The sequence below is a fragment of the Apodemus sylvaticus genome, chromosome 16 (genome assembly GCF_947179515.1).
Source record: "Apodemus sylvaticus chromosome 16, mApoSyl1.1, whole genome shotgun sequence".
Lineage (NCBI taxonomy): Eukaryota > Metazoa > Chordata > Mammalia > Rodentia > Muridae > Apodemus > Apodemus sylvaticus.
Window position 1 is genome coordinate 38,561,080 of NC_067487.1, and position 24,444 is coordinate 38,585,523.

The 24,444-nt window shown below is 38.1% G+C and overlaps 1 protein-coding gene across 1 annotated transcript in view; it reads right to left on the minus strand.

The window, feature by feature from the left end:
- The window catches only part of C6 (complement C6), a 66,359-nt gene that overhangs the window by 27,045 nt on the left and 14,870 nt on the right, over nucleotides 1–24,444 (minus strand). The window contains exons 6-9 of the mRNA XM_052160136.1: nucleotides 16,622–16,760; nucleotides 11,271–11,471; nucleotides 7,020–7,260; nucleotides 3,566–3,688 (exon numbers count right to left, since the gene is read on the minus strand). Coding sequence (XP_052016096.1) covers nucleotides 3,566–3,688; nucleotides 7,020–7,260; nucleotides 11,271–11,471; nucleotides 16,622–16,760 — 704 coding nt within the window. The remainder of the gene's footprint in view (nucleotides 1–3,565; nucleotides 3,689–7,019; nucleotides 7,261–11,270; nucleotides 11,472–16,621; nucleotides 16,761–24,444) is intronic.

The window sequence follows — 24,444 nt, forward strand, 5'->3', positions numbered from 1 at the left end:
ATATTAGTTTCTGAGCATGTGTGGGAAATGGATCAGTAGAGCCAATTGAGGAAAATAATTTCCAGCTTTGTCCACAGGTCAATCTTGTGGGAGTGTTTTCTCAACTCAGGTTCCCGATTCCAAAACGACTGTAGCTTATGTCAAGTTGACATAAAACTACCTAGCACACTATTGATTTTTCAAAAATTTATATTATGAAATGACTGGTCTCTTTTGCATACTATTTTCCATGTCATATTTTTGGAGGGTAGAATATAGTGTAAATGCAGTTGCCAAGTTTATTATTTTTTCTGATTAAGCTTCACACACAGACACACAGACACACACACACACACACACACACACACACACACACACCTGATGTGTTCTAATACTATATTTAGAATTTTCTATTAATTATTGCAACAAAATGCTTGTATTGGTTTCTCATGTGTATTCCAAGTTTGGGAGTCGTTATGATGTAGCTTCTGTGCGTTTAGAGCAGAATGAGTAGCATTCAATGAGTCTGTGAAACGAAGAGAAGAATTTTATATACAGTAGAAATTAGTTAGAATTTCAAGGCATAGGAGAGAGCACGAGTAGTTTAGATGATTGGAAAGTATGGTTCTGTAGACAGGAGGGCAAAGCCTTAGGCTCAAATCCAGGTGGGACCAGGGCATGCTTGTTTCTGGTTTGAAAATGTTTTCAGGCCTATTTTGTTCTCTTGTCTACATTAAGACCTCTGTGGCCTCTTAAGGACACATTTTTGTGCAGTCAGTTCAGTTTGATTTATTTCAGAGCTATGACTGCTGGAATGGGTGACACAGGCTTCATTCCTCATGACAGCTTCTTGGGAGAATGCTCTGAAAAATTGCTAGAACTGTTCTTATGCCTTTCTGGAAAAGGAAAAGTAGCCGTTTGCTTTCTTTCCAATTCTACAGAGTGCAGATGCCCTTTGTATCTCAAACCCCAATTAAGGTGACTATATAAAGAATTGAGGCTTTCTCTGTATTCTCTTTCCCTCTAACTTTTTCCTCAGACAAGATGGCTCACCGTACAAAGTCATTGAAATCTCTGTTACCTTGGACAACTCTTATTAGAATGTAGTATTTTCTATAACTCTCAGATGCTTATGAGGCATGGAAACTAATTTGTAAGAAGGCTCTATGCCTCAGTGTCAGGGAATGCCAGGAAAGGGAAGTGGGAGTGGGTGGGTTGGTGGGCAGAGGGAGGGGGATGGGATAGGGGGTTTTTGGAGGGGAAACAAGAAAAGGGGATAACATTTGAAATGTAAATAAAGAAAATATCTAAGGAAAAAAATCTAATAGCAATAAAGCCTGCCTAAGTCCTAAGAGCAAACAAAAACTTTATAGTTTATATCTAACAAATTCCACTCTAAAAATTATCCATCTATCCGCAGAGAAACTTGGCTCCCATTCCTCATCAAAGAAGCTTCCTTTTCCAGCAGATAGAGGCTATTATATAGCTCCACAATCGGCCAAAAGAGAGTAAGTGGCCGTGGCCAGTCACAGCTCCTACAACAAATATAATCCCACACTAGGGCTGAAGGAATGCTGGTGAAAAGAGGCCAGAGAGGGTGTAAAGGCCAGAGACGCAGACTGCCTGATGCTGGATGCTGTCTCCTAGATATGACAGGGATGCAGAATCCATAAAATCTCAGTATGGTTGAGAAAACAAGACCTTATAATGATAACACCAGTCAGTCAACATGCCAGGTGGGTGGGGCATTTCATAAGGCTCAATCTCTAGATGAAGAACTATAGGTAATTGGTACTGAGAAGGGAGAATTAGTATTCTTTAGGGTTGAGTGTGCCTCTATGTTGTATGATCCCAAGTAGTTAGCACTAAACACATGGCTAATGAGCAATATTGCATGGACTCAGTGGGTTTTATGTACATATACATATATATATATGTATATGCATATACATACATATATCTAAGTATGTAATAATTATAGAAGAAGAGAGGTCATGAACTTGAGAGAGGGTGGAGGAGGGACATGGGAGGAGTTGGGAAGTAGAAATATTGTAAATATAGTACTTATGTATGAAATTCTATAACCCCCCACAATTAAATAAAAGCAGAACAAAACTTTATAGTTTAACAATATATGAACAAGTGACTTAATTTGTCACATTATGCTATGAATCTAATTTAGGTATTATGACGTGGAATTAGATCAACAAACGTGGTTGTATTTAGTCTTTGCAGAGGGGCAATCATGATCAAACTATTGGCAAAAAAATCAATAATGACTTTGAGAAAGTTATTCTGGGATAAGAGTAGAAATTGCCAGAATCAAAATGTTTATACTGTGCATAGTAGCACTAGTCTCTAGTCCTCCAACTTAGGAAGTTAAAACGTAAGGTTAACGAGTTAGAAGACAGTCTGAGGTTCATAATGAGACCTTTTCTAAAGGCTGAAAACAAGAATGGAGTCTTTCATGTCAGTTTTTTAAAAACAAGCTAAATCTAGGAGGTTCTGGAAAAATGGTTTTCACACATGGTTACCTGACAAACAATTAAATGCTTTCTAATCTTGCTTTCTATTTTTATTCTGTTTATGATATTTGTTTCAGATATAGAGGTGCTAAAAAAAGTTCCCATTAAGTTGTGAGTATGTGTGTGTGCTTCCATGTGCAAAATTGTGCCAGAGAATTTGTCTTCCAGGTAAGAAGCTATTAGTGACTCTAAACCAGTTGCATAGTTTCAGGATGCCATCCATGGTACATTACAACTCATAAATATAAGATAATGGGAGGTAGCAAGAGCCAAGACCACAGGGCTCCTTTCATATGTTGTGTTATAAAGATGCTTCTGTAAGATGAATATTATAGAAAGGAGTCAGTGCACACTTGTTTTTAGCATCATGCTGTTAATGATTGGTGCGTTCTGAGATGAGCTCCCTGTTCTACCCTTTTGGCTCAGGTACCCCAGACTGAATCCATGCTTCAATCAGGCAAATACTAACTAAACTCAGTGTTCCCAGAAGGGTCTGAGTCCAGATATTCAGAAAATGAGGGAATACTGCAGGGAATGAGAACACAGCAGACATCTACAAGTCACAGAAAGATGGAAGACCATGTGGCCAAAGAGCGGGGCTGAGTGCTGGCGGATAAAGTAGAACTTAAATATTCAGTTCCTGTCTCTGTGTATGTGGCTTTGTGGGGACAGGTGGCATGAATTCCAGCATTCTCATTGCAAATCTATCCTTTTAATGCTTAGTTACCTACATATCTCTGCTTTCTAAGTTTCTTAGTGGGGGTGTCTGGTTGATAATCATGCCTACTTTTCCGATGCTTGATAAAGAGTTCTACTTATGAGAAAAATCAACATACTGTTCATTGAATCGAATAGCTAAAGAATAAGAAAAAGAACACCTTAGCCCTGCCTACTTCTTGAACAGTGTGGCTCATAGTTTTTTATTTATACTTTTCCTCATAGCATGTTTGTTTTGAAGATAATGAATGATATAAATGAAGACACAGAAGCCATGGGCAGTATGGTTAACTGACGGGCAGACTCAAAACACCCCGGATAAAGAGCCCAGAGAACACTGTTACCTTTGTAGTTTTCAGAGAGCTTGTTTGTGGTGCACCGGTTTTCTGTATACGTTTTTTTAAAAAAGAGAAAACGTTTCTTTGTTTCATACCGGACACAGTTTTGCGTTTGTTCTTCTGTTAAACCTGAAAAATAAACACAAGCAAACTCCCCTGAAAATGCACCGTTGAGAATTCAAGGAAGTGGACCAGGCAGCTCTGGCTACTACTCTGGGGGCTGGCTATGGTCACCAGCTTTGTCCTGCTCGGCTCTAATAGGCTGATTTCCTCTGAGATTCAGGCCCCCACATGGCTCCCGAGGAAATTGCAAATGGACGAGGTTCTGTGAGTCTTCACTTTTGATGCAACTGTGACCACTGTAGTCCTTCCCATGGGGGCTCTCGTTGTTTCTCCCAGCTTACCCTTGTTGTCACAGTACACAATGAACCACACAGATTATCCTTGCTGCTGTGCACTGCTTCTGCCCTGGACAGGTCTGCTTCTCACTGCGATGCACATTTTGGACCTGTGACTGCTTTTGTGAGGCATAAGCCACTTGGCTTGTGCACCATCTCAAGTGTGAATCTTGGCCACCTGTCTGTCAGTCACCACTCGCTTTCATATTTATTTTGGCTCCTCCCCCCACTTGGTTACTCATTCTGACTCCACTCCCCAACCCTTTTCATTTTAATAGAAATTCTAAATTCTTGACCAATGAACTCTTCAGACTCTTGGTTGGCTGTTTTGTCTCCTTATCTGAATTCAAATCTATATTTGACATTATTTCCCTGTTGGCGCAATGGAGGCAGTACTACCTAATACCTGTCTGTTCGGGTTGGGAGGTGGAATTAGCATCTTCCAGGATCTCCAGGAATGCTTTCATTGGGTGGCTCTCTGCTATCTTGCACATCATGTGAAAGATCTAATGGTCTGAGGCTAAAACCATCCCATTAGGAGACCTTTATCAATCCCAACCCTTTACCAATTTCTTATTCATTGTTAAAGCTTTTGAATCACTGAATGGCTGAATCACTTCCATTATAACACCCGCATGCATGCTCACTGACTTCTGAGTCTGTGAGGCCAGGACAGCACAGACAGGACTAGTGTACTTAGAGTTTGTACTACTTATCTGGGATAATGTGAAGAAAATTGATGCTTCCTACCTTCATAGCATTCTAAGAAATCTGACTGTGCATGGGAGAGAGGCTGAGATGCCAGCTCTTAACCCCTTTAAGGCAAAGGCTTTATCAAATTATGGCACTTATAGCTGCAGGTTATAATGCTCAGAGACGCGTATTGTGAGAGCTTTAGGCAGACATCAGAACAGGTCTGATGCCGAAATGAAGACTTGAAGGCACAGATTTCTCAGGGGAGATGTGGTTAGATGAAGGTCAATCTTCTTCAATTTCCTCTTCCTTTTTATGTTTTAAGTCTGACCCATTTGAAAGTACATGTTATTAGGAGTAAAAAAAAATAGTTTTGAAGCCTCTGCGTTTACATTTTCAACTCTAACAAATAAAAAAGGATGGTTATTTCATTCAATCTTGAAGAATGGGTATGGAATCTGATAACACCGTTTTTATAAGTCAAGATTTGAAGCAAGTGTACTGCTTTACTGCAACTTCAATGTGCAGATGTTTTTCTTATTCCTACATTTACTTTTTAAAGTTTATAGGTTAGAATTAAATTTTACACGCAAATTGATTATAACACAACAATTTACCTAAGGGCAAAGTTAACTTTATATATTTGAGGGCCATGTATAAATTCTTAAAGAGGTGAAGGATGACTTTGGCCCATGGTGTCCACAGTACCGTGACTAATGAATCAAGGTCTCACTGGTGACTTTCTATGTGTTCTTGTTTGTTCCCATACATTACCCTGTGTGGTCTCTGCACATATTAACTGGGGATCCCCAGACACCTGACTTTCTTTATGCTAAGATAGATGAATGAGTCATTTCTGTTGCATTTCAGCCTGTCCAGAATGAGCAAATTGCCAGCACTCGTCAAAATACTCGAGTTCATATACATGTATACATAGACATTATATGCACCAGATTTACACACAGATATTATACATATTCACTATATATAATATTTACTCATACATATGCCCGTGGCTATATCCCATGTATCTAACAACATTGTGTTCAATATTCTTACAATTTGAACATTTTTCATTCAAAAAAAGTTTTGAGCTTTACTAGTACTGCTACTTGTCAAAATATATGAGCGTAGGCTCAGGCTTTTTTTTTTAACTGAGATTTTATTTTCTAATACACAGTAAAGGCTTATGAATAAAAGGAAAACCATTGCTGAGAAATAGTAAGGTGATTGTTTTTTCCCACAAGTTCAGAGCAGACAATGACTTCCATTACAAAAGGACTTTAAAAATTACCTTCATGTTTAGAATACTGCTAATGTTTGCAGTTCACATGTAACTCTGAGATTCTTTTACTGTGTACACTGAAGTCCCACCCACTTTCATGAAAGGTGTTAGCATACCGATGGGGGCACTGGCCAACAGAGGTATGAAACAGCGAAGCAAGCAAGCAAAGATCTAATACATAGAATAATAGTGATAATTAGCATTTGAAATTCTAGATGAAACCCAAGAAATGAAGATGCTTAATATACTGCAATTTTGTGTATAAGCTCAAATATTTGCTCTATTCCTTAGGATGAAGCAATGAAAACTTCCTTAAGACAAAATACTTTGCGGGGCACACGCCTTTAATCCCAGCACTTGGGAGGCAGAGGCAGGCAGATTTCTGAGTTTGAGGCCAGCATGGTCTACAGAGTGAGTTCCTGGACATCCAGGGCTACACAGAGAAACCCTGTCTCAAAAAATAAACAAAAAAATAAAAAACAAAAACCGAAAAATATAGTTTGTACTTGTTTGCAAGTTTCAATAGTTATGAATATTTGGCTTATATTAACTTATTCTTTTGTCAAATCTCTTGGTTATTCTTTTATCTTATACGCTTGTCTCTACTTACAATCATTAAACGAGAGTAATTGATATTGAATTTGCTGTAAATCATTATAACTATTTGCTATAAAATATTATACATAAATTATATAAAATTTCAGGAACTCTGTTCTTGTTTTGATATTGGCTAGCATCTCCCTTCTTAGTGATGATGACTGATATGGGGCCACAGAGGTCAAACATAATTACTCTCTCTCTCTCTCTCTCTCTCTCTCTCTCTCTCGCTCGCTCTCTCGCTCTCTCGCTCTCTCGCTCTCTTGCTCTCTGGTTCTTATTTACTATTTTTATTTTATTTAGGTGTGTTTGCTTTTGATTATTCTTCATCTCAGTTTTGGCAACAGTAACAACAAAAGATCTAAATGAAGTCAGAGGAGAGTTATTAGAGTGAAGGAGTAGGAGAACTGTGGAGCAGGAGTGAGGGAGTGGGGGAAAAGATGCATTCCATGTTGTTGTTGGGCCAAATTAAGTGAAGCCCACGCACCTGAGTTCTGTAGCTCCTGGCGGCTGAATTGGTAGAGAAGGTCATACTTGCCCCCCAGGGAGCCTGAGGTGAAGTAGTGGGTCCCGAAGTCATCAAATATCCGGCTGTACAAGGCAGAGTTGTATTCTAAAGGCAGGTGGGCAAGGGCTTTCAGGAAGACGTCTGAAAGCTGCAGGTCTGTGGTTTTCATTGTGAAGTTTAAGACTTTGATCACTTTATGGATCCTGACAAAGCTAGAATCCTAAGTCAAAAGGACAAAAGCATAAGAAGAAAAGAAACGCAATGGTGACGGAGATAATGGAAACTCGGGGAGCGATTCTTTAAATGTCCTTAACTTCTCATTAGCCCCATTCCTACCGCAGCATGGAAAATAATTCATCTCGATTTCCTGTTCCCATACACAAGCTACCATTTTCAGGCTGCACTCCAGTATTTTCCCCCTTCGAAGTTCAAAGTACTAACAGATGAGACTAAAGTGCACCGCATGCCTCCACTATGCGTTCTCAGCAAGGAAGGAATCAGTGATCAGAAACACTCGTCTTTCTGACTGTCAGTGCCTAGCTCTACCACCAGTGAGTTTTTATTTGCAATGCCCTGATGCAAATAAACAAAAGTAAAATTGATTATGTAAAGAGTCAACCGAAGCGTTAAGGTGATAGTCACTAGCCACAAAGAAGGATTAAATTCTGCAGACTTTAGTTGTCTACTGCCAGATTGAGGAAATGTGCACCAGGTGACATTTCATACTCTTAAAGACAAAGAGCATCGCATTCTCCATCACTAAGTAACGACATTAAACAAATTCTTTCTATTCTTTCTCTCTGACACCCATAGGCAGAAGTGTGAAGGATTTTTTATTCTTGGCTTTTTTTTGCATACACATCTGCTGTGTTTTCACTTCTTATGTAGGTTAATCAGACAATTGATACTGTGTTATAATCTCATTCCTTCGCGTTCTTCCATGTAGCTACTGGCATTTATGAGCATATTCAGGTATGCTATGTTTACAAATTATGCATTTTATCTGATCTCCTGGTTCTATCATATTGTGTTATACAAGCAATGGTTACAGAATAACCACCATGCTTTAGCAAAAGGATTTTTATTGTAACTGTTAATTATAAAACAGCCATTTTCCTACAAGCTATAATTATAAAATCAAAAGGCTGCTAATGCAAAAATCAAAAACATTGCAAAGTTTAAAAGGCGCTATCATTTATTCTCTTCCCTACTCTGCTCTGTTCCCTGCCTATGTCCTTGTCTTCGATTTAAATTTATTCAGTTGGGTCAGGTGCACTTGTTATAGAAGTGAAAACGTTTGTTGCTTTGAGACGCTTATGTTTCTTTGGATGCCTATGAATTCTATTTCTGAACTTTAACACTTGAATTTTGTCAAACAGCCCTCAAACTTGAAGTATCTCTGTGCATTTATTAAGAAACATGTGTTCTTAATGTAAGCTTTTGGAGGTTCGATGTTTATAGTTTCTCTTACAGAATAAATTATTGGAAACGCACATGCAACTTTGATAGCTCAACATTACAGAAGCACAGGCATGATGCATTACTTGTATATGATGGCAGGAACTGGCCATTTTAGACCTGGAAGTTGCATTATATCAGGGTATTAAGCAATGTTAGTGTATTTCGTCAGTTTGTGAGATCTTGCTGTGCCATGCTTGACTTGTACTTTATGGTTTCAGTTTTGTAACGCAAATGAAGTAACCACCAAGCCTCACACAATGATTATTTTGCTCTGAAGAGATTCTCTGATCACTGAATATTTATTGAGATCTGAGACTGACAAAAGAAAACCACACATACTAGGCTAAGCCGAAGGGCCTGCCCCAACTCACAAGTATTTGATATGTCTCAGTATTTGCTGACTAAGAAAGGTCACAGTAGCATTTTCTCCACAGACAGACCAGAATAAGGTACCCTCTGTTCGGATGGGCTCTATCTTCTACATCCATCTTGATATTGTCTTGAGCTATACAAGGGTGACAATTCTAAGGCAGAATGGTTGAAAAGTAGCAATTTCATATAATTTAATCTATAAATAGCCCCAAATGTTTTGACTTTGGGAAAGGCTATTAAGATTAAAAACTAGCTCTTTATCCACAGAAAAGAGTTTGTATGTATGCTCTCTAGTATGTTTAAAACATTTATATATAACTGTGAAATTTGTCTCAAAGTCAGGTCACCGGTGACCTGCATGTCACCTACATGTTTTCAGCACCTTCATCTTCTTCCCTCTCCATTCTATAAATTTAGACAATTATGTATAGCCATGGATGCTTTGTCAAGGTGAACTGGGGATCTGATCAAAGACCAGATCCCAAGATAGTCTGAATTAGTAGATTAAAAGAAGAGAGTGTCTATGTCTACAGGAAGTCTGAAACAGATTGTATAAAAAGCCAAAGTTATTATATGTCATTTATAAGAAAAAATGTTTGGTTAGTTAAGGCAAGCCTGGCGATCTGAGGCTGACTCCTGAGATTCACATAATAGAGAGACTCAACTCTAACAAGTGACACTCTGACCTCCACAGACATATTGTCGACTGTGTACATGCACACATATGAAATGCACACACATGGACACACACACACATACACACACACTAAATGAATGCATAATGCTTAAAATATTCCTTTAAACATGACAGGAAAATTTCAACCCGTGAAATCTCAACAATATGGTTACCTAAACAAGATCTGCATAATGACTACACCAGTAAACATGTCAAAGTGAAGGGGGTAAAATTCGCAAGGTCCTACCCCTAGATGAAGATGTACAGGCAATCAATGGCTACTGAGTAGGTAAGACTCAGTTTTTTTTTTCAGGGATGAATCACCCAATAGATTACAAAATCTACCTTGTGTCAGTTCTAAACACATGTACATATAAGCAACACTAAATGGACTCAGTAAATTAAATATGTGTGTGTGCACACATGTGCATGAGCATGCATGCAACCTCGTGTGTATAACAATAATAAAAACTGAAGAAAAGGTATTAAATTTCAGAAGGAGTATAGGGACAAGGGAGGAGTTAGAGAGACAGAAGAAAAGGTAGAAATGATATAGATACAATGCTCATATATGAAAGTCTCAAAAGATATATTTTTTAATATGAAGAAAATATATTAATATCACAAGCAGTCTAAAAAATATCCCCATCATTGGCAGCTTCATAATGAAATCTTTTACTTTGGATAACTTCCAAATGTTTAAAAAGATGGTCCTCTTGGGGGTTAGAGAGCCGGATCAGCAGTTAAGAGACTTGGCTATTCTTCTTGAGGACCTGGGCTTGGTCTCTACCCATATCTAGCAGCTCACAATTATTTGTAATTCCAGTTTGAGGGTACCTCACACCCTCTTCTGTGTCTGTGGGTACCCACACACATGCAGCATATACTTATTCACACATACATACATGTATATGAAAATAAAATGAGCCTTAAAATTTATTGAAAACAATCCATATTGACCACAACCTGGGACAGAAAACTGAAAATAAAACAAGAGCAACAACATGTAGCACATTTTTAATACTAAATTGAGAGTTAAGAAAAAGAGCCTATTTAAACATCTTACTCCTGAGCATATATAACCAGAGGATTCCCCTGCATTCGATAAGGACACATGCTCCATTATGTTCATAGCAGCCTTATTTATAATAGCCAGAAGCTGGAAAGAACCCAGATATCCCTCAGTGGAGGAATGGATACAGAAAATGGTATTTTACACAATGGAATACTACTCAGCAATTAAAAAACAATGAATTCATGAAATTAGTAGGCAAACGGTTGGAACTGGAAAATATCATACTAAGTGAGGTAACTCATTCACAAAAGAACACACATGGAATGCAGTCACTAATAAGTGGATATTAGCCCAGAAACTCTGAATACCCAAGACACGACTCACATATCAAATCATTCCCAAGAAGGAAGGAGAGGGCCCTGGTCCTGGAAAGACTTGATGCAGCAATGTAGGGTATTACCAGGACAGAGAAGTGGGAGGGGGTCGATTTGGAAACGGGCGGAGGGAAGAGGGCTTATGGGACTTATGGGGAGGCAGGAACTGGGAAAGGGAAAATGAAATGCAAACAAAGAATATAGAAAATAATAAAAAAAGAAGAAGAAAAGAGAAATCCTACCGATACAGAAATGTTTGGCTTCTTGCTGCTTGATCGCCTTGCTAGGTGTTCATATTGAAGAAAGAATGAATCATTTACTATTTCTCTTACCTTCTTGTGGGAGGCTTCAATGGCTTTTTTGAAGGCAGAGTTATGTTGGGATCTTTGACTTTTCTTTGAGGAAAAAAAAATCGGTACACGGAAAACTTCTTTCTCTCCACCCGACAATGAACTGGCTTCATTTTTATTATTTCCAAGAGTGGTTAAATCCTTGTAGAAATCTGTTTTCAAATCATCTTCTATAGTTTGTACCTAACCAACGAAGTGCATATGCGTTAAGACATAACTTGGGGAATACGCAGCAGAGCTACTTGCTGTCACCTCGCACAACGATCATGCATCCATTCAGCACCCAACAAGTAGTCATTACCCACCACATATTACTGGAGAGCAAGAGTCTGTTAATCCTTACACCCAGAGAGTTAATAGTTTAGTTAGGGAGAGAATACAGTGTGGTGGATACAGTCAGTACTCATGGGATAACAGATCAACATAGATCCAGAGAGACTATATTTCGAGCATCTCAACTAAGGAAAGAACCCAGAACCAGAGACTTGAAAGATAATAAGCAGCAAGAACCACCCTCATAATGTCATATGTGTGAGCATTTTGTTTGTGTGTATGTCTATGCACAGCTTGTGTGCCTGATGCCTGCAGAAACTAGTCATGAGCTATTGTTGCAGGAAATATTAAATAATGCGCCATCCTTCACTAGTGCCAGCTACTTTTTTGCCCCAGCGATCTTGCCACCTCCATGGCTAACTAACCCCATGAAGCGACTGCCCATCTCACGATTTTCTTGCTGCGGAATCTGCTCGTATTCCCAGTCATGTACCACTGTGGTCAGCGGTCACAAATTCCAGTAATTCGGTAAGATCAAAACTCTAGAGGCTTGTAATTTATCAGTCAGATTTATATTAGTAGATTTTCAACCCACAAAACGCCCATACAATGAATTCAGAACTAAACTGAAATAAACACAAGCTACACAGCTAGATGGGGCAAATGCACTACACCAAATATTTAATCATCTATCTAAGAAATCCCCAATACTATGGCTCCCAGGACTGTGTGATTCTAGCTCCTCCTCTTCTCCTATAGGTTTCATCTTATCTCTTCCTTTCCTTCCCTTTTTCTCCTCTCTCTGTTTCTCTCTCCTCACCTCTAAAATTCTCAGTCAGCCTTCCTTTTCCACTGTCCCTATTAATATTTAAATTAATTGGAGGAAAATTCTGCTACAAGCTATCATGTGGCACTGGGAACCAAATTCCACTTTCCTACAAGAGCAGATCTAAGTCTTCATCTTTTGCTATACTTTTGCATCTTGAATTATACAAAGTAAAACATTTCTTTATGATATTGCCAGTGATGAAGTCAATTTTTAAGACTGCCAATGACTTTAGTGTATTGTGAGATTTGATTTAAATTATATTTCAGAGATGTATTACTGAGACAAAGGAGGGTGGGGTATGACCCTAGCTGGACTCTCTTTTCTTATCATCTATTGGTTATGCCTCTGAGATGCAGGACAACTTTGAAACCCACTGGAGCAAAGAGTAAAACTGGGTCATGTCTCCGGAACTTAAGTCTCTGCTATCATCACAACAGTAAGGACAATGTTGATTAAAACCGTTCAAAATGGATGAGAACTATCTTGTCTGGTCAGCAGTGGAAAATTTTTTTAAAAAATATTCATTAATAAAATCCACAAAGAGACAAATCACATGTTGCATTAAACAACTTTCAAAATTAGCCTAGAAAGGAAGGAAACATAACCCTGCTGCAAAAGGTGACTCCTTAAGGGTGGTGACATAACCAACATCTCAGTGTTGCTTTCAGAAACTACAGAATGCAATGGTTAGCATCTAAAATGCTCACATAACAAACCTCTTAGTCAATTACAAAATAATAAGGCCATGCTATTATAGAATATATGCATATAAATATAGTTGTGTAGATTTATTCACAGGTTCTTAAAAAGCACAGACTGTAATTTTTCACTCTCTGTATGAACTTAAAGAGTAAGATATTAGGGGCCAGCAAGATGGCTTAATAGGTTTGTGCTGGTTTGAATTAGAATGACCCCCATAGGTTTATATATTTGAATGCTTGGTCATTAGAGAGTGGCCATACTCCACAGGGACTAGGAGGTATGGCCTTGTTGGAGTGGGTGGGACTAGGAGGTGTGGCCTTGTTGGGTGGGTGGGACTAGGAGGTGTGGCCTTGTTGGGGTGGGTGGGACTAGGAGATGTGGCCTTGTTGGGGGGGGTGGTATATGTATCACAAGGGGCTGTGCTTTGGGGTTTCAAATGCTCAACCCAGACCCAGTGTCTCTCTCTTCCTGCTGCCTACTGATTCAGATGTAGACGTTTCAGCTACCTGTCTGGCACCTGTCTGGCACCTGTCTGGCACCTGTCTGGCACCTATCTGCCTGGATGCCTCTGTGCTTCCCACCATGATGGCAATGTTCTAAACCTCTGAACTGTGAGCTAGCCCAAATTAAATGCCTTTCTTTAAAAGCGTTGCCCTAGTCATGGAGTTTCTTCTCAGCAACAGGACACTGACTAAGACAGGGTTCAAGTCCAAAGACCCACAAGGTGGAACTATGAAAGTTGTCCTTATGATTACAACTTGTGGTGTGTACATGGTCTCTTTCATTTTTTTTCCTTTTTTCTTTTTTTTCAAGACAAGGTTTCTCTGTAGCCCTGGCTGTCCTGGAACTCACTCTGTAGAGCAGTCTGGCCTCAAACTCCGAAATCCTCCTGCCTCTGCTTCCCAAGTACTGGGATTAAAGGCATGTGCTACCACTGCCCAGCTACATGGTCTCTTTCTTACACATACACATATGTACACACACACATGAATAAAAGTAGATAATAAAAAATATTTTATTTAAGACAGAGTCAGATGTCAGATGTTAGCAGGCATAGAGGAGGTTTAGATGTCCTGAACAGAAGCTTAGAGAAGATTCTTGCCAAATGTATTAGCTGGGAAGAAGACAGATTTATAAGTGAGCAGTGACAAAAATTGTATTAGACAGGGAAATTGGAATAAGTTCTAGTAAATATTTTTCTTGCGTATTTGTATTCCTGAATAAAGACAACATTTTTCTTATACATTATTAATAAATACTGAGCATGTGAATAAAATGTTAAATGTCGATTACATTTGTATTTTGGGAAGATTATGTTTAAGGACATGTAGGAGGTAAATCAGCACTCATTATAAAAATAAATGTAGAGAACTTAAGAAGTCAGAGACGGGATGAAAGATCATGGGAGTGCTGCTATGTAAACTGTGTGTCATAGATTCCTGCTGAGAACACTAGGGCTGGGGCTGGTGTTGAAAAATGTATTTTTGAAAGCAAGCATGGGACTGCTTGTTTGGAAGCTAGAAATTACCCTTCAGCAGGATAGAACATATAAACACAGGTACGTATGTATCTTCAAAGCCCATTCAATATTGTATACCTTAAAAATATTTTCATTAGTGTTTCAGGGGTATTAGAATATGCCATTGGACTCTCAAGTTACTTTTAAACCTAGAAGTATATCTTGTCTGTTTTTAAATGGAGTGCATTAGATTGGAAAGTGCTTGTATTTACACGTATGGAGGTGTCATTGTAATTTTAAAATATTACATTTATGTATGTGTGCATTTGTTCATTTATTCTGTGTCTATATGCATGGGCAGGCTCATGAAACAGTGCACATTTAGATGTCTGAGGACAGCGTACAGGAGTCTGTTCTCTCCTTCCCACAATGTAAGATCTGTGAATTGAACTTATGTCTTTGGACTTGGCAATAAGCACATTTAGCTATGAGCACTGTAAAGAAATGTTGAATGGTTTGTTATTGAGTACCTACTATCATAAAGAAGGTCTTGCAAACTGTTAGATTTTGAAAATCTCTTTAGCAGTATAGTTTGCATGCAAGAACACGACTACTAAAACCATGTATTTCCCTGATCAAAAATTAAAGGAAAAATATTTCTCTCTGTTTTTGCTACTGTTCTGTTGATGTGAAGAGACACCATGGCCAAGGCAACTCTTATAAAAGAAAGCATTTAATTAGGGACTTGCTTATAGTTCCAAAGGCTTAATCTATTAGGCCAGCAACATTGCTGGAGATAGCTATATGTTGATCTACATAACTCTAGACCTTGCCTGGGCTTTTAAAACATTAAAGCCTACATCCCGTGACACACTTCCTCCAACAAGGCCACACCTTCTAATCTTTTTAATCTTTCCAAACAGTTCCATTCTCTGGTGACTGAACATTTGAGTCTATGAGCCTATCTTATTCAGACCCCTCCCAACCCCCAGCCCCGTACCCCCACCCCGACACACACAATCACATTAGCGTAACAAGAATGGAACACTTATTTTTCAGTTAATAGGTTACTATCCAGTGCTGCAGTGTGCTGCTCATTACTATACAGGAAAACAATCAAATTAATAAAATTTTTATTTTATTAAGAGCAATGGAGGAATGGATACAGAAAATGCAGTATATTTACACAATGGAATACTACTCAGCAATTAAAAACGATGAATTCATGAAATTCTTAGGCAAATGGTTGGAACTGAAAAATATCATCCTAAGTGAGGTAACTAACTCACACACATGGAATGCAGTCATTGATAGTGGATATTAATTAGCCCAGAAGCTCTGAATACCCAAGACACAATTCACATATCAAATGTTTCCCAAGAAGAAGGAAAAAGAGGGCCCTGGTCCTGGAAAGACTTCATGAAGCAATGTAGGGGATTACCAAGACAGAGAAGTGGGAGGGGGTTGATTGGGGAATGGGCAGAGAGAAGAGGGCTTATGGGACTCATGGGGAGGGGGGAACCGGGAAAGGGGAAATCATTTGGAATGTAAACAAAGAATATAGAAAATAAAAAAAAAGAGGGAGGTAAGCCAAGATGTTTTATATTCAGACTCATCATGATTTTGCTCTTTTTTAATTTTTATTTTGTTTTTGTAGGAACTTGAGACTATTACATCTGTCTCATGGTTATGTGAGTAAAAAGTTATGGTAAGAGAACATTCTGAATAAATACATTTTTTGGCATAGATATGTTTTAAAGTTCTATGTTCATGGAGAAAAGATAAGCAGTCAAGGAAATGTGGGCTTAAGGCTGTAACTTCCTACTACTTCCTACTTTGTTTGATGCTGGGTAAATTCCTCATCCCTTTTCCCCCTTCTTCTAGTTAAAAAAAATGAAGATTATCTTGATCTCATTGAGTTTTGGTAGAACTAAATAGAAACATATAATGTGTGATTCAAATTGTTAATTATCTTTCCATTCAGCTCCATCATGCACCAAAATCTTCACTAGAAACTTAGCTTAGAACCATTATCAGTGTGGGAGTGACCACCGTGCTACACTGTCATACCTCAAAGTTGATGTTTTCCAGGTTGGCTGGAACGCGGTATGGATTACTGGTTCGACTGTTCTTGACGACTTTGCATATTCCTCTAGTGAAAGAGTTATCAAGGACTTCTCCCCTGGGCTCTCCTGCCAGAAAATGAAACCTGGAAACAAAGCAGTTTTGAAGAATTTAGAGCAATCTTGAAAATTTACCTTACTTACCTGGAAGAGATTCCTTTTTCTAGACATTCTTGACTTCTGACAAATGACTCCAAAGGAAGGCTCCTTTTTTTATTCTCTGTGATCAGACATCCATAAAGGACTGTATATCCTAAACCAAGCCCAATTGACTAAAAAAGATCTGGGATCTCAACATGAAATAAAATTTGAGCTTATAATTTTTATCACTTATGATGTTGATACAGACATTGGAAGCATATTATGATATGGTAAGAGAATACCGATAGAAAGTAAATTATAAAATAGCAATAGCAATGTTTTAATAGTATTGTAATAATAATCCTATATTGTCATATGATTACATTTAAAGTGTATTTTATTTATTAAATGATTATGTATCATTTATTAGCATCTTATAAACTAAAAAATAGCAAGTGATTTACAAATATTATGTGATTTAACATTTAATAGATATATTTCATCAATAAAATTGTTTACACGTATTTTACAAATGAAATTGAGGCACAAAGATTAGCCTGTTTAAATTCATACATTAAAGAAATTGTTGGCAGCTTGAGGAAAATTTCATTCACCTCATATAGTCTTCCAGTTTCTTAGAGACTGTAATGCATATTCTCTGAGAAAAGGAGTTTTTTTTTCTTAAGTCAAAAGTTTTTTAATGTTGCATTTACATAGATGATAAAATTGTCTTTATTAAGATTATGCTAGACTCTTTAAAAATACAGTCAGTTTCTATAAATACTTGACCAGGTAACCTTGTCTTCCATAGGACATATTTTTTAGTTCTAGGAAATAATCACTCAGAAGTTCCATGTAGTAGAAGGAGTGCTCGCTGCCTCCCTGTATCATTCGTAATACAGAAATCACTTATCCATTCTGATAATGATGGGTGCTCAAGGGGACATGTGCATCCTCAGGAAGATCATGTGTCACTTATGTGTGCTTCTGTTGTACCCCTATAGTGTTAGCTTAGAAAACACATGGGGTCTAAATGGCTTCACATTTCTCAGAGGCTGCACTGTTAACTTCCTACATAGGAAAGACAAACATCCATTTCTCTGGGAAGGCATCAGGAAGCCATTCAGTATGTGAATTTGGGTACACTGCTGTTAGGCATTTGGACTTCGATTATAGAATGGATTATTCAGACATTTGAGTCTAACCAGTTAACACAGTGTCCTTCGGGGAAGATGAACAATGGGAAGAGGAAGAAGAGAGGATAAACGGGGTGGGATGGGGACTGAGGAGGTAAATGTGAAAACTACAGCAATACAGCTGCACGAACAGGAAAATGTCATATTAAAAATTACTAAGAAAGTTAAGAGAGGAGCAGGGATAATTAGAAAATTAGAAAATAAAATTAGAACATTAAAAGCAAATAATTGGCTAGTATAAACAGTTGTTATTTTCTACCAACATGAATGTAGACCATACAATTTTAAACCATCTGCAGTTGTTTTCTCCCATTAAAAGGTGGAGGTCACAATCACTACCTTCAGGAAGTTTGAGGAGTTAATAATGGTTAGCACAAGATTAGCCTATTAGCCTGCCTACAAGATGGAATAGTACATTTTAGTTTTCCCAATTTTCCACTGGAGAAAATGGATTTGAATTTCATTAAGTGAGTTGCACATTTACTTCAAGAGTCTTTTCTTGTAATATTCAAGACCAATGGGCAAATTTCAACTATGTATCTAAGGCAACCCAAAAACAATTAAAAATGATCTTTCCCCAGTTAGACTAGCTATTACTCAAAAGACAACAACAAGAGGAATAGGCAGAGAACAAGAAGGGGACAGTGGAAATGTTAATCAGTATATTTCCTGTTATATACAGCATAGAGACTCCTGAAATACAATATGACTATTCCATGATATAGCATCCCTACTATTGTATATGTATTCAAAAGAATAGAAATTGTGTATGTCAAAGAAACAGATATTCTCATTTTACTGGAGAACTATTCATAATAGTGAAGAGTTGGAATTAACCCAAATGCATAGTGACTGACTAGTATAGGAAGAAAATGCATCATCACTAACATGAACAGTGGAAGATACTATAATAAATGGAACAAGCATGCACAGAAAGACAAATGCCACATGTTCTCATTTAGATGTGGAAGCTAAGTGATTTCAGAGACATGTAGAAAAATGGCTGCCAATGTCTTGGAAGGAATGGAAAAGGATGAATAATGGATACACAGGTAGAATTATAAAGAATGAAAACTTCTATGTGTATAGCACAGTAGGGTTTATAAGCTTGGCCACATTTAATTGAATTAATTAAATATTTCAAAAATAAGTAGTAGAAAGTATTTTGAGTGTTCCCAGCAGAAAGAACCGAAGTGTCTGGATGACAGATATGTCAATTTCTCTGATCTGATAATTACACACTGTACATACATACTTAAATGCTACACTGTAATTCACAGATATTTATGACTACTACATGCTGATTAAAATGTATTCAAAATGCCGAACGGTACAAATAAAATGCATTTTCTACTCCAAAACAACATTAAGAAAACAATTGCATTTATAATGGCATTTCAAAAAATGTTTTAGAAATACACTGCAAAATAGTAGTATATGACCTGAATCCTGAAAGTTATAAAAAGAAGTTGTTGGACGAGTAAACGAAAGGTTAATGAATCAAAAGACATCCACGTCCATGCACTGGAAACACTTCCTTTATTAAGATGGCAGTACTTCGAAAATTGACATGTATATGTTGGACAGCCCTATGAAACTCTCTTGTGGTATACATTTGAAATGTCTTCACAGATGGTTTATGTGTTGAAGGTTGGAATCCAGTTGTAATTCTACCTTAGAAGATTCTAGAAAATGTAGGAGGTAGAGACTGGTAGGAGGGAGGTTATTTGAGCCTTGTTGCTATTTGTCTTGTGTCTCTCAATATCTATCTCTGTCGTCCAGCTCTGGGTTGAGTAACATCGGAACATGTCCCTATCACTATGGTGTTCTTTCTCATTATTGGCTTGGGATAAAGAGCCAATGACTATAGACTGAACTTTCAGAAACTATGGGAAAGATCTGAAAACAAATCTTCCTTTAGTTATTTCTATCAGATATTCTATTGGAATAATGAAAATGGCAACATAAAATATAAGCTGATATTTTGTTCATAAAAATTGGCAAACGGATTCCGAAAGTCATCTGGAAATAGCCCAAAGAAGCGTGAGGAACAAGAATAGGGTCAGAAGGATAAGATCAGAAGAATCATAGTTTTGTTATGAGAGCCACTTAAAGCCTGAGTGATCAAGATAATGTAGGATGATACAACTAAATCGTTGTAATCTTATATAGGCAAAATCTTCTCAGATGACATGCTGAAAGCATACACAACACACACACATACACGTACACACATATATGTATATTTCTTCATATATATATGTATATATTAGAGTTTATTGGAATTAAAATTTATACTTTGTGTATGCAGATGTTGTAGCATAGTCTTTAAGGGCACTTAGTACTCCTGCAGAGGACATAGATTTGATTTCCAGAACCCGTATGGCATCTTGCAGCCAAATGTAAACTCCTCTCCTGTGAGATGTGATACCCTTTCAGGACTCTGCAGGCTCCCACATGCCTTTAGTGGATGTAAACTTGTGCAGGTGCTCATACATACTCAAAAAATACCCAATGTCTTTAAAAAGTTTACACTTCTAGGGACACCATCAAAATATTAAATGGGAGAAAATATTTATAAATAAATTACCTATCTGCTGAAGAACATATAGCTAGGATATACAAAGGATACTTATAACCCAATCACATAAAGAATAAATTACCCATAGTGTGCAAGTGATCAAAATATCTGAATGGACATTTCTTCATAGAACAGATGGAAACAAGCAGCAAACATCCAAAAAGTTGTTCAACATTGCGAACCATTCAGGAAATAAAAATCAAACCCACAAAGAGCTGTCTTTTCACACCCATTAGAATCGAGATGGCTTTAATGGAAAGGGACATTTGAAACAGCTGTTGGAAAACAGGGAGATGATAGCTCAGAGGGTAATTGTGTTTGTTAATGAGCCTGATGACCCAAGTGTGATCCCTCTACCACGCACAAAAGCTGTATGAGATGTACACATCTGTAATCGCAGTGCCCTTAGAGTAAGACGGGAAGTACAGACAGGAGACTTAGCCTGAAGCTTGTGGGCCAGATGCATTGATCTGCAGTACAGCATCAGAAACACAGTAAGAGAGACTTTGCCTCAAAACAGGGTGAAACAGGGAAACTAACTCCAGAAAATGTACCTTCTGATGTTATTATGTGACCTGTGGTTCATAGATGCCTATTTTTGTGCGCGCACACACATGCACACACACACACGCACACGCACATGCACACGTACACGCACATGCACACGCACACGCACATGCACATGCACACACTAAATAAACAAATAAATGTATAAACAAATAAAATTTTAGAAACAAGAAAGTACAACTAATGAACTAATGATTTCAAATAAATGAGCATCATATTTAAAGTATGATTTTGTTAGTAACATACTTCCAGCACTAACCGATAATTAAAAGTTTGCTCCATAAAAAAAAAAATATAGGCAAACTGAAAGGAGACTGATTTTTCAATCAAACATCACAATGAAAACATAAGATGTTGCAGCTGCTCTGAAAAATTCTGTATAAAATGTTCTAAAATTATATTCATGGGGTGGCTCTATAAATCTGTGAATATACCAAGAAACTATAGATTTGTAAACTGTTTTAAAATAGAACCATGCTGTGTAGCAGAACCCAGCCTTCAAACCACGACCCTTTCGATCAGCCTCCAGTATGTTTGCTTCAAATGGCTAATGATCTAGTGTCAGTGGGAGGGGAGGCGCTTGGCCTTGTGGAGACATGATGCCTAAGAGAAGGGGGATGTTAGAGGGGTGAGGCAGGAGTGGGTGGGCAGGTACAGGAGCACTCTCTTAGAGGCAAAGGGGAAGGGGATGAGGGAGGAGTTCATGGAGGGGAGACCGGGAAGGGGATAACATTTGAAATGTAAACAAGAAAAATGATTAATAAAATAAAGAAAAAAAGCACTGCATATTCAAATAGCTCCAAGCACAACTTGAAATTTGTACCCACTCACATTGGAATTTATATCATCGAGTATCTGAATGACGAATTACGGAAAGCTGATCTGGGAAGAGCTTTCTGAAGTATTCAACAGAAGCACACGAGTCCATGACTCATGTATTTGCATATTCTAAGAGATATGGATGAAGGATAAAGGGTGGTTCTTAGAGGACTGCTTTAGACTGTGTACATTGTAACAAATGAGAAGGGGCAGCCAAAAAGAAAACTAACTCCCTGGTCACAAGGAATCTATGAAGCTGCTCTCAGAGTTCAAAGACAAGATTCTTAGGAAGGTCACTCTGTCTGAGTTCGTGTGAGGAATCTTTAGGAGCTTGTCACAGTTAGACTTGACACAAACCTAGAATTATCTGGAAAGGGGAAATCTCAACTGAAAAGTTTCCCAGATCGAATTGGCTGGTGTTGGTGTGGCATTTTCTTAATTACTAATTGATATAGGAGGGCCCAGGCCACTGTGGGCATTGCTGTGTAACTGAGTGAGCTGGAGAAATCAGGGCCTCTGAAATTTCTGTTTCAGTTCCTGCCTCCAGGTTTTTGTCCTGGATTCCCTCAGCGATGGACTGTATAACCTATTAACTAGATTAAACCCTTTCTTCTCAAAGTTGCTTTTTGGTCAGAGCTAAACCAACTATGCATAAGGTTTTGCCTCTTATATTCTCAGTCTCTTTTGAAATGTTTATATTGACCCCATATTTTTGTGTTTCAAAAATATACTGGCACTAAATACTTCAGGTTTCTAAATTGTTTTTATCGCATTTGCTTTATATCTCATCCTTTTTATTTCCTGCGCTGGAAGAACTGGAGTTTCACACCTATTGGGCAAGTGGCCTTGGACTAGCTAAAAACATATAAATTAAAAGAGATGCATATGCACACACATGCGTATATACATGTGGTCAAAATTTTCACACACCCACCTCGGCTGAGCCCAATAAAAAAACAAACCACACATGTTCTTCCTGTCTGATTCTTGCTGTAGGTATGGGGCTTAGCGAGTGATGTTGAGAACACAACTATTGTTAATTTTTTTCTCGGAAAGATGTAATTTTAAAAACAGCTAGATGTCTAAAAGATGTCTTTTGTGGGCAGAAAAATACTGGAAGCCAGAGGGAGGAGGCTGAGACGCTGAGGCCAGCTGATTAGAAAGAAATTATAGTAAATCTCAAGACTCTCTCCCCTGGGGAGGAAAAGAGAGGACTGACTGTCCTTGAGTCAGCAGCCTCTGTTCATTTCTAAGAAACCTGAGGACAACAGCTCTGGTAGTCAGAAGGCCACACAGTTTGCCTGCCAAAGTGCACATAGCATGTGGTCTTCCTCATCCGCAGCTCTGGAGCCAAGATCCACAGAATAAGAGATGAGTTATAATGTTCCCTGCATTAGCTGGAACATAACAAACTCTTAAAAATCAGAGCGTTGGAAACACTGTGATCACCAGTGGGCATCTGGGGGCTGGGATTTTCTTGCAGGGAAGGAATAACAGGGAAGATATTTCTACCCATTGATTTTAAAAAAAGACATCAAAACACTCTCGTGAGAGTGGGGAGCAATTAGAACATCTTAGGGCAGAATCACAGATCAGTTTGTGATCTCATAGGACAAAGATGGGGTAACTGAGGCCTGTGATATTAACTAACTTGGCTGTGATAGTTAAGGCAGAAATATGTGTGGATCCCAACTCCCCTTGCTTCAGGCTAATGTCTTTTCTATTTCACAAGTGTTCTGGAATCTGGTCAACTGGTTACTGCTTTTCGTTGTAAATCAAATGAGGCTATAATTGCATCGCTGATTGCCTTTCAGAGCCAGGATTCCGAGTTACACAACTGTGGCAAAAAGAAAAGCAATGTTGAAAACATCAGAGAGGGATTTTTTAAAATTAAATTTAAAGACTTTTGAACTTCATTTTATACTCATGCACAGTGGCATGCTATAGCACATGCGTGTGAGTCAGAGGACAAATATTAAGAGTTCATTCTGTCCTTCCTCTGTTTTTAAGATGGGGGTCTTTCTTGTTGCTTATTCTGCATTGCAAACTCCAAAGTATCTGGCCTGTAACTATATAGAAGTCTCCTGCCTCTGCCATATCCAGAATTTTACATGTGTTCTGGGGATCCAAACTCAGGTGGCCAGGCTTAGGCAGCAATTACTTTAACCCACTGAGTCCAAGACGAGTTAAATGTTTTAAAATTCCACTATGAAGCAATAGAACCTGACAGCTAATTGGTGTCCTGACCCCAAATTAAAGGGGTGGGTATATTGGGGGTACTGGGAAAGGGGAAAGCTTTTAGAATGTAAACAAAGAATATAGAAAATAAAAAAAAATAAAAAAATAAAGGGGTGGGTTCATTATGGGAATGGAAGAAACAGAAGATTATCTTTATAAAATGTCTCTTATGTTTCAAACTGGGGTTCAGTTTCTTTTTCATTTGATTCATTAGGCACAGCCTAATAAATTTAGATCCCCTTGCTAAATTGTGGGTGCCCTCCTGAAATAGCAACATGAGGATTTTTG